The sequence below is a fragment of the Littorina saxatilis genome, linkage group LG3 (genome assembly GCF_037325665.1).
Source record: "Littorina saxatilis isolate snail1 linkage group LG3, US_GU_Lsax_2.0, whole genome shotgun sequence".
Lineage (NCBI taxonomy): Eukaryota > Metazoa > Mollusca > Gastropoda > Littorinimorpha > Littorinidae > Littorina > Littorina saxatilis.
The window spans coordinates 9473005-9483784 of NC_090247.1; the positions used below are offsets into that span (position 1 = coordinate 9473005).

At 45.2% G+C, this 10780-nt stretch overlaps 1 protein-coding gene across 1 annotated transcript; it reads left to right on the forward strand.

Annotated features, from left to right (window-relative positions):
* The first annotated feature begins 748 nt into the window (after positions 1-748).
* Positions 749-5863, forward strand: LOC138961558 (E3 ubiquitin-protein ligase RNF19B-like). The gene is made up of 3 exons (XM_070333219.1): positions 749-3064; positions 4222-4450; positions 4853-5863. Exons 1-3 carry the CDS (start codon positions 1562-1564, stop codon positions 5068-5070), a joined length of 1950 nt encoding a protein of 649 aa, XP_070189320.1. The 5' UTR covers positions 749-1561; the 3' UTR covers positions 5071-5863.
* The last annotated feature ends 4917 nt before the right edge of the window (positions 5864-10780 follow it).

Consider the following 10780-nt stretch of genomic DNA (forward strand, 5'->3'; position numbering starts at 1 on the left):
TTTGTCTCTGTCCATCAAACACACACATACCGGCAAACACACACACACACACACACACACCGTACACACAGAGTGCTCACGCCGCACACACACCGGCATACACACACACACACTCACACGCCGCACACACACACACGCACACACACACGTACACACACACACACACGGTAGATCAGTCGACTTGAACTTTTCTGGTCTGCTTTTGATTAAGAAGTTATCAGTATATTCTAGCCTGACTGAAATACAAATTTTGTGCAGCAAATTTAATGGTGAAGAGGACAAAACAGTTACTGTCTGATCAGTGCTGCTGACATCAAATGTCAGTCGGACGGCTAATTGTTTCTCGACACGGAAACCTATATTTCCGCTGTTCAGTCAGTCACGTCGCCGTTTAAGTGTGTGTGTGTGTGTGTGTGTGAGTGTGTGTGTGTCTGTGTCTGTGTGTCTGTGTGTCTGTGTGTGTGTGTGTGGCTGTGTATGTGTGCGTGCGGTTGTGTGTGTGTGTGGGTCAGTGTGTTTCTGTGTGTGCGTATGTGTGTGTCTTTGTGTGGCTGTGTGTGTGTGTGTGTGTGTGTGTATGTGTGTGTGTGTGAGTGTCACAGTGTGTGTATGGGGGGGGGTGGGGGGGTGTCAGTAAGTGCGCGCGCGTGCGTATGTGTGTGTGTGTGCTGTTCAATTCACACTGTAGACTTACTTTTCAGTTCGGTTATTGTAAATTAAGGAATCAAAATACCTCAAAACTGTTCACATGTAGCTGTCACGACAAAATGTGATTTACATCCTTATCAGTGGCTATAAACATGATCACAGTCGCTGACATTGTATCACCTCTTACTGATACAACACGACCCTTTTCGTGGCAGTGCATGTTTGTTTTGGTTGTGAGGTCATACTCAACCAAGGCCGCGCTATATTTAGCATCTGACGACAAACCGTGCACGGCAAAGCGGAAACTTGCTCACTGCGGCGGACATCAATGGTTTTCTCTCACTTGCTATTTATAGCTAGCTACCATTGGCCAGCCTATAATACTGAAGGAAACAGAGATTTGAATTTACTGTGCTGTGTAGCTCTCCCATATCAGACATGTTTTATTGAGAACAGGGTAGTTTAGAAGCTGAGAAATCCCAAGCACAAAACGATTTGATGTCACATTTCTGTCAACTGAAATCAACGCTGAATGCGGATCGCTGTCTACAGCTTCTAAACTGTGTCGAGTCGAGGAGTACATGTTCTGTAGGATAAATCATTTTACAGTACGTAACAATGACCCAAACAGTGATGCTCACCAGGGTTTGAAGCGATTCTTTGCAAAAGCCTCGTCCGCGACGCCGTGAACCGTTTTACTTCTTGGTCTAGAGACGTTCTAGTCTTAATAATTTGGAATTAAAGCTATTTTTTTAATACAGGCTAAAACGCAATTTATATAAACTACAGCTACACAGCTGCAACTACGCCTGAAGTCAACCTTCGGCCTTACCACGCGATTCCTTGTCAAGTTTTGTTCCATCGATTATCAGCTTTCACTCAGCAAACGCTGTCATACTAAATTTAGTTGAGGATGGAAATTGTGCGAAACAAACAAAGTGTGGTTCTTTCTAGTCTTGAGAATGACAATGACCCTTCTTGGAACCACGAGAACGACAGTGTTTCTACGCAACTTACAAGGGTGGAAGACACATCGAAAGGCCATGACAATGACTCTTCTTCGGATCGCGAAAACAATAGTGATTCTACCCAACCGACAAAAGCTGGCCATACCTCAAAAGGCCATGACAACGACTCCTCTTCGGATCGTGAAAACACTCGTCACCATTACAGAAGGAGTTCCACTACAATGACAATAGATGACTATGTTTCAATGCGTCGTGAGAGTGACACAGAAACCGCCTTGGATGAGACCTGCACACAACATGACCTGCTGTGGATCCAATCAGCCTCCGTTTCTGACGCTGACTCTCACTCCGAGGATGTAGCGAAAGAAGAATCTAGTGTTGGTCGTACCTCCACACAGAGCCATGAGGACATCCACATGGAAATAATGGATATCGTCATGGAGATAGCTTCTGACGTTGCAAGGGACGACCTAAAGGAGAATTCCGTTTCTTTCGTCACAAGTGTCAATCCGGTAGAACATTCCGCTTCTGATGATCCAAGTGACGGTGTAGCCGAGAATTCCATTTCTGACGTCACAAGTAACGATCTTGCACGGGATTCCGCGGCTTCTGGCATGGAGCCAGGTGACCCGGAATGCGGCGAGTACAAACACAGACAATCTAGGCGCCGGCTACAACAAGCCTGCTCAGCTTCTATGGATATTGGTCTTGTTCCAATGAAGAAATCAGAAGCTGAAAGGAGTCCTGAGCAAGATAAAAGGAGTCCTGAGCTTCCTGGTCAAGATGAAGAAAACAACGAAGAAGAAGAAGAACCTGTGCGAGAGTGGATAAGACAAACGCAAGCGTACCGTTTGTTTTTACCACCCGATGATGACGAAACAACAAGCTTCGAGGACGATGATGACGAAGAGGTTGACGAATCGTCCTCAGAATATTCACTGGGTGAGTGCGCAATCTGTGCTGAGGACAGCATTGTCTCTATTCGCACGTGCTGTCAGCTTGCGGTGTGCGAGTCGTGTCTCGTTTTCTACCTGACCACCAAGGTCAACCAGGGCGTCGTGCACATGTGTTGCCCCGGTCCCCACTGCGACACCCCCATCCCGGAATACCTCATCCTCTCCACTCTTCACCAACGTGACATCAAGAAAAAGTTTCTGAAGTTTCTGGTCGAGGCTAACAATGACCCTCGCGTCAAGACCTGCCCTCAGTGCAGTTTGGAGCACAGGGTCGGCGACACCGAATCCAAGAAAATGGCCGCCTCCAGGGGTCTCAAGGTCACGTGCTCTGCCTGCCATCTTGATTGGTGCTTTCCGTGTCACGCGCCATGGCACGAGGGCGAGACGTGCAAGTCTTGGCGAAAGAGGGGGTCGCGAGAGTTGCGGCAATGGACCAAACAGTGGGACGGCAACGCGTGGCAGGTCAACGCTCAAAGATGTCCTGGATGCAAGGTACAGGGACAGTTTCCATTTTGTTGTGGCTGTCTTTTTTACATTTAGTCAAGTTTTGACTAAATGTTTTAACATAGAGGGGGGAATCGAGACGAGGGTCGTGGTGTATGTGTGTGTGTGTGTGTGTGTGTATGTGTGTGTGTGTGTACGTGTGTGTGTGTGTGTGTGTGTGTGTGTGTAGAGCGATTCAGAGTATACTACTGGACTGATCTTTATGACATTTTTCATGAGAGTTCCTGGGTATGATATCCCCAGACGTTTTTTTTTCATTTCTTCGATAAATGTCTTTGATGACGTCATATCAGGCATTTTGTAAAGGTTGAGGCGACACTGTCACATCCTCATTTTTCAGTCAAATTGATCGAAATTTTGGCCAAGCAATCTTCGACAAAGGCCGGACTTTGGTATTGCATTTCAGCTTGGAGGCTTAAAAATTAATAAATGACTTTGGTCATTAAAAATCTGAAAATTGTAATTAAAAGTATTTTTTTATAAAACGAAAAATTATGATTAAATTTAAATTTCCAAAATCGATTTAAAAACAATTTCATCTTATTCGTTGTCCGTTCCTGATTCCAAAAACATATAGATATGATATGTTTGGATTAAAAAACACATTCAGAGAGTTAAAAAGAATAGAGATATAGAAAAGCGTGCTATCCTCCTCAGCGCAACCGCTACCGCGCTTTTCTGCATTGTTAATTTCACTGCCTTTGCCACGAGCGATGAACAGACGATGCTACGAGTGTACGGTCTTGCGGAAAAAATGCAATGCGTTCAGTTTCATTCTGTGAGTTCGACTGAGCTTGACTAAATGTTGTATTTTCGCCTTACGCGACTTGTTATTTACATTGCTTCGTCTAAAAGGGGGACGTCGTAAAAAATAGGAGGCCGGGGTGGAAAGGGCGGGGGAAGGGGGAATGGGGGTTGTGGTCTTAAAAGGAACCGGGTTCACAGTATTTCATTTGTACTAAAATATTCACCGTATCTTAACAACTTAACAAAGGGCCGGTGTAACTGTATTCTATTCTTATTGCAACATTGACTTTCACCGACTGTGATCACTGCATTTACTTCTAACTGCAACGTTCACCGGGTTCATTGTATTTCATTCTTACCGTGCAACGTTCACCGTATCTTTCTCTCCCTCCCCTCAGACCTACATCTCACGCTCAGAGGGCTGCCCCCATATGACGTGTAGCCAATGTGGCACTGAGTTCTGCTACAACTGCGGCAAGAACTTCTTCCGGTCACGTGTTCACCGCCATCAAGCTTTCCGCTTCCTGCTTGGCACGCATGAGAGTCGTCTGTCACCCATTGGTTGCCCTAGCAACTTCCTGCCTCACGCGAATGTCAGGAGGAAGTTGATACGGGGGTCGTGTTTTGGTAAGGAATAAGGATGCTTCCTACGGTTGATTAGTTTGTTTCTCACAGTCTCAAACTTTCGCTGGTGACCACCTCTCGATCACGAGCACCTGTCAATTACGAATTGTTAAACGAACTTTTTATGTGATATGTAATTATCAAGTTTGTGTAGAAGGAAGTAAATGTGTGTGTTTGTGTGTGTGTGTGTGTGTGTGTGTGTGTGTGTGTGCGTGCGTGTATGTGTGCGTGCGTGCGTGCGTGCGTGTGTGTGTGCGTGCGTGCGTGCGTGCGTGTGTGTGTGTGTGTGACAGATATATATATACACTCTTATCTCTGTGGTGTGTGTGTGTGTGTGTGTGTGTGTGTGTGTGTGCGTGTGTGTGTTAGTGATGCCTCATAACTCCTATCTGTACCATGCGACAGGTGGACTGGTGGTGGCCGGAGTGGTGCTGACCGGTCCAGTACTGGTGTGTGCGGTGGCCGCCTCGGTGGGACTGGGCGTGTACGTGGCGGTCAAGGGAGGAGCCAGGCTGACCAAGCGACTCAGGGAGCGTGTCCAGGGCGTGGTCAGACAGTCCGAGTTACCACGCCCCGCGGAGACACACTCTGTGGCCGGAACTTTCACTCAGCTGCCCGTGTAGGGAGCGAGCCACGTTTGAATGCTCAAGGACACGCCCCTTCTACACGGCTCCCAGCAAGGCAGGACGTTCCACTCAGCTGCCCGTGTAGGGAGCACGCCACGGTTGGATGCTCAAGGACACGCCCCTGCTTCACGGCTTTCAGCAAGGCAGGACGTTTCACTCAGCTGCCCGTGTAGGGAGCGAGCCACGGTTGGATGCCCAAGGACACGCCCCTTCTACACGGCTCCCAGCAAGGCAGGACGTTTCACTCAGCTGCCCGTGTAGGGAGCGAGCCACGGTTGGATGCCGAAGGGTTAAGGACACCCCACTTCTACACGGCTCCCAGCAAGGCAGGACGTTTCACTCAGCTGCCCGTGTAGGGAGCGAGCCACGGTTGGATGCCCAAGGACACGCCCCTTCTACACGGCTCCCAGCAAGGCAGGACGTTTCACTCAGCTGCTAGTGTAGGGAGCGAGCCACGGTTGGATGCTGAAGGGTTAAGGCCACGCCCCTTCTACACGGCTCCCAGCAAGGCAGGACGTTTCACTCAGCTGCCCGTGTAGGGAGCGAGCCACGGTTGGATGCTGAAGAACACGCCCCTTCTACACGGCTCTCACGGCAAGGCACCACCTCTCAATCAATGTCATTGAAAAATGAGGTCGCCTGGCCTTATCTGCTTCTTTACTGGAATATATTTTTCTTTGTTCTCAATTGACTTTTTTGTATAAGTATGAGCTTTTGATGCAAACATTGCGTTGTTTTGGTTGCTTCGTGATACCCGGCATCGGCAGAATAAACTACAGTGAAACTTTGAGTACTGTGATTTTTGTGAAATATATATGATATAAAGAGAGAAAGAGAGAGATAAAAGAGAGAGAGAGAGAGAGAGAGAGAGAGAGAGAGAGAGAGAGAGAGAGAGAGAGAGAGAGAGAGACTGAGAGACTGAGAGAGACAGAGAAAGAGAGAGAGAGAGCGTGTGTGTGTCTGTGTGTGCGTGTGAGAGTGTCATCTTTCTTGATTTTCATGCAAATTGCAGGCACACATATAAAGAAGCAAACAGACATACCCACGAAATAAAAAGCTGTAGTTAACTCTGAAAAAGCTATCAAAACTATATAATCATGAACATGAAGATTCCACATTATCACAACACAACGAAGAATAAACATAACTTAGCCTGATTTGGAACAACAGACAGTAGCATCACTGCAACGCAAAGAGAAAATAGAGTTACTGTACCAAAGAATATAAAGAAGAACTTGAACGAAACTGACACACGCATTGAGTAGAAGGCAACTTCCAACCTGTCATCAGGATAACATCAAACAAGTCGCGTAAGGCGAAATTACTACATTCAGTCAAGCTGTGGAACTCACAGAATGAAACTGAACGTAGTCCGCCGCTTGTGAAAGGCAGTGAAAGTGACGAGCCTGTTTGGCGCGGTAGCGGTTGCGCTGTGCTTCATAGCACGCTTTACTGTACCTCTCTTCGTTTTAATTTTCTGAGCGTGATTTTAATGCAAACATATCATATCTATATGTTTTTGGAATCAGGAACCGACAAGGAATAAGATGAAATAGTTTTTAAAACGATTTCGGAAATTTAATTTTAATCATAATTTTTATATTTTTAATTTTCAGAGCTTGTTTTTAATCCGAATATAACATATTTATATGTTTTTGGAATCAGAAAATGGTGAAGAATAAGATGAATGTAAATTTGGATCGTTTTTTAAACAAACTTTTTTTTTTACAATTTTCAGATATTTAATGACCAAAGTCATCAATTAATTTTTAAGCCACCAAGCTGAAATGCAATACCGAAGTCCGGCCTTTGTCGAAGATTGCTTGGCCAAAATGTCAATCAATTTGATTGAAAAATGAGGGTGTGACAGTGCCGCCTCAACTTTTACAAAAAGCCGGATATGACGTCATCAAAAGTATTTATCGAAAAAAATTTAAAAAAAACTATCCGGGGATATCATTCCCAGGAACTCTCATGTCAAATTTCATAAAGATCGGTCCAGTAGTTTGGTCTGAATCGCTCTACACACACACACGCACAGACAGACAGACAGACACACACACACACACACACACACACATACACCACGACCCTCGTCTCGATTCCCCCTCTATGTTAAAACATTTAGTCAAAACTTGATGACGTCATATTCGGCTTTTCGTGAAAGTTGAGGCGGCACTGTCACGCCCTCATTTTTCAACCAAATTGATTGAAATTTTGGTCGGGTAATGTTCGACGAAGCCCGGACTTCGGTATTGCATTTCAGCGTGGTGGCTTAAAAATTAATTAATGACTTTGGTCATTAAAAATCTGAAAATTGTAAAATAAATATGTTTTTTATAAAACGATCCAAATTTACGTTTATCTTATTCTCCATCATTTGCTGATTCCAAAAACATATAAATATGTTATATTCGGATTAAAAACAAGCTCTGAAAATTAAATAATTATATAAAAATTATTATCAAAATTAAATTTTCGAAATCAATTTAAAAACACTTTCATCTTATTCCTTGTCGGTTCCTGATTCCAAAAACATATAGATATGATATGTTTGGATTAAAAACACGCTCAGAAAGTTAAAACGAAGAGAGGTACAGAAAAGCGTGCTATCCTTCCCAGCGCAACTACTACCCCGCTCTTCTTGTCAATTTCACTGCCTATGCCGTGAGCGGTGGACTGACGATGCTACGAGTATACGGTCTTGCTGCGTTGCATTGCGTTCAGTTTCATTCTGTGAGTTCGACAGCTACTTGAGTAAATGTTGTATTTTCGCCTTACGCGACTTGTTACATTTAGTCAAGTTTTGACTAAATGTTTTAACGTAGAGGGGGGAATCGAGACGAGGGTCGTGGTGTATGTGCGTGTGTGTGTGTGTGTGTGTGTGTGTGTGTGTGTGTCTGTGTGTGTGTGTGTGTAGAGCGATTCAGACTAAACTACTGGACCGATCTTTATGAAATTTGACATGAGAGTTCCTGGGTATGATATCCTCAGACGTTTTTTCATTTTTTTGATAAATGTCTTTGATGACGTCATATCCGGCTTTTCGTGAAAGTTGAGGCGGCACTGTCACGCTCTCATTTTTCAACCAAATTGGTTGAAATTTTGGTCAAGTAATCTTCGACGAAGCCCGGACTTCGGTATTGCATTTCAGCTTGGTGGCTTAAAAATTAATTAATGACTTTGGTCATTAAAAATCTGAAAATTGTAAAAAAAATATTTTTTTTATAAAACGATCCACATTTACGTTCATCTTATTCTCCATCATTTGCTGATTTCAAAAACATATAAATATGTTATATTCGGATTAAAAACAAGCTCTGAAAATTAAATATATAAAAATTATTATCAATTTTTTTTTTCGAAATCAATTTAAAAACACTTTCATCTTATTCCTTGTCGGTTCCTGATTCCAAAAACATATAGATATGATATGTTTGGATTAAAAACACGCTCAGAAAGTTCAAACGAAGAGAGGTACAGAAAAGCGTGCTATCCTTCTCAGCGCAACGAATACCCCGCTCTTCTTGTCAATTCCACTGGCACTGCCTTTGCCACGGGCGGTGGAGTGACGATGCTACGAGTATACGGTCTTGCTGCGTTGCGTTGCGTTCAGTTTCATTCTGTGAGTTCGACAGCTACTTGACTAAATGTTGTATTTTCGCCTTACGCGACTTGTTATTACACGTGGGCATGCATTATAGGTGTTCATCTGTTTTGATGGGGCTTCCCGAATGAGCCAGCCAGAGCTTATAGCCGTGTGCACGTATTTGTTCCTCCATTCTCTCCAGAGAAGAGAGTCTGTAAGGCTACTGATCAGCTCAGAAGCAGACAATGGCAGGTCTACCTCGGAGGCGCCTATGCCTTGGGCAGCTTCTTTAGCGGCTTTGTCTGCTCTCTCGTTGCCAGGCACGTTCACGTGTGCTGGACACCAGACGGCAGGTTAATCTCGCTACCTTTTTTTAATAATTTTATTTGCCAGCTCCTTTATGGCAATGACAAGATCCTGTCTTTTTGATCTTTTGTTAGTTCTTAATGCTTCAATGGCTGCTTTGGAGTCAGAGAATATAGCTATCTTTTGAGGAGGCCGAGTGTTCTTGACTGAGATTGAGATGCCACAAGCGGACACTGATGCAGATGGCAAGGAGCTCAGCTGAGAAGATCGAGTTTCTGTTGCACAGTTTAAATTTCCCAGTCAGGTCATCGCTGGGGATTACAAAAGCTGCGCCAGCCTTCTTGTCATCCAAAACGACTGACCCGTCTGTGTAAACATGAACATCATGTGGCCTTTGTATACAGTATCAATGTGCTCAAGGGCCGGCTATCTGATAACTGCCGGATCATCCTTTCAGTGTAGCTGTACAATATTCTGTGTCAAAATTCATTTCTTTCATTGTCCATGAGGGATCACGAGATATGGGGTTTTGGGCCACATCATTTGGGTCGACACTGATTTCGCTAAAGAGTGAAGCATTGAATTGAGCCAGTGAGGTGAAAGTAGTACCAAAGTGGGCCTTTTTGTTTTGGGCTATGGTTGTAGGGCCAAATGCGGTTGTCTTTGTCTTTCCGTTATTGCCCACAATCAGCAGTAGTGATTACTTCGGCACTTGATGGGATGTTGCGCAAGTCCAAGAAAGCAGCGTCTCCAGCATCCAAAAGTCCATTACAATTCACAGGTTGGGGGAGTACGTATGGGGGGGAGGGGATGTGAGTCACAGTGGCTACTGCCTGGTTTAGTGCGAGGCGCGCGACACAAAGGTGTCGACAGTGCGGGCCTCGACGACAGCTGCTGGTAGAGAGTTCCAGTCCTTCACTGTGCTGGGTAGAAAAGCGGCACTCCGATACTGAGTGCGGTAGGTGATGAGGCCGAACTGCTGGCAGTGGCCTCTTCGCTGGCGTGGTGGTAAGGGGGCCAGCTTCGACTTGATGCCCGGACAGTGTACGATGCTGTTCGTGATCTTGTAGAGCATCGATAGGCGGGCAAGCTTCCTGCGCTCCTCCAGAGACTGCCACTCAAGGGAGTCCCGCAGCATCCGGCTGACACTTGACGTGTTGTGATAGCGGTTGCAGACGAATCGGGCAGCTCGTCTCTGGACGGTTGTAGCTCAGTCCTCTTTTGTTGAGCCGTTTTGCACTGTGTTGGTTCGAACATTGTAGGCCTAATCCGCGCAGCACTTACGTCGACACATGTCAAGAGGGAGGAATCCTGCTTCAAGTGGTGGTACAATGGCCTGCTTTGAATGCCTTGGGTGTCGGCCGAGGGCAAGCCGAAAGGCACGGCATCAGTTCCGATGACTGTACTCAGTAGCTTATCAAGCCACTTTTCGAGCCGACGAGAAGTAGGCCTCCTGTCCATATGATAGTCTTGATCTTATAAGAGCTCTGGTGATGTTTGTTAGAATAACTGGGCACTTTGCCCATGGTTGGGCAGCCAGTATTTTAAGAAGGTTGATGGTCTTTGTGTAAAGGCCTGTAAACACGATTGATAATGTTTGATGATGTCAGTGTGCGCGCGTGTGTGTGTGTGCAGGGCGTAGAACAACAGAACCGACGATATACAACATCACTTGAAATATCGTTTAGGCTATGTTGCATTAATTTTCTGCTTAGCAGCTTTCATAAAGTCGTGTCAGGAGACTGAAAGAGAAACGTGCACGGAGCCGCAGAAGACAAGGGAAACAACACATTCACTTCTATAGTACTTCTC

Coding starts and splice junctions, on each gene's coding strand:
- LOC138961558 (XM_070333219.1), top strand. CDS start 1,562: ATGGAAATTGTGCGAAACAAACAAAGTGTGGTTCTTTCTAGTCTTGAG. Junction 3,065..4,221: donor AAAGATGTCCTGGATGCAAG/GTACAGGGACAG, acceptor CCCTCCCCTCAG/ACCTACATCTCACGCTCAGA. Junction 4,451..4,852: donor GATACGGGGGTCGTGTTTTG/GTAAGGAATAAG, acceptor ACCATGCGACAG/GTGGACTGGTGGTGGCCGGA.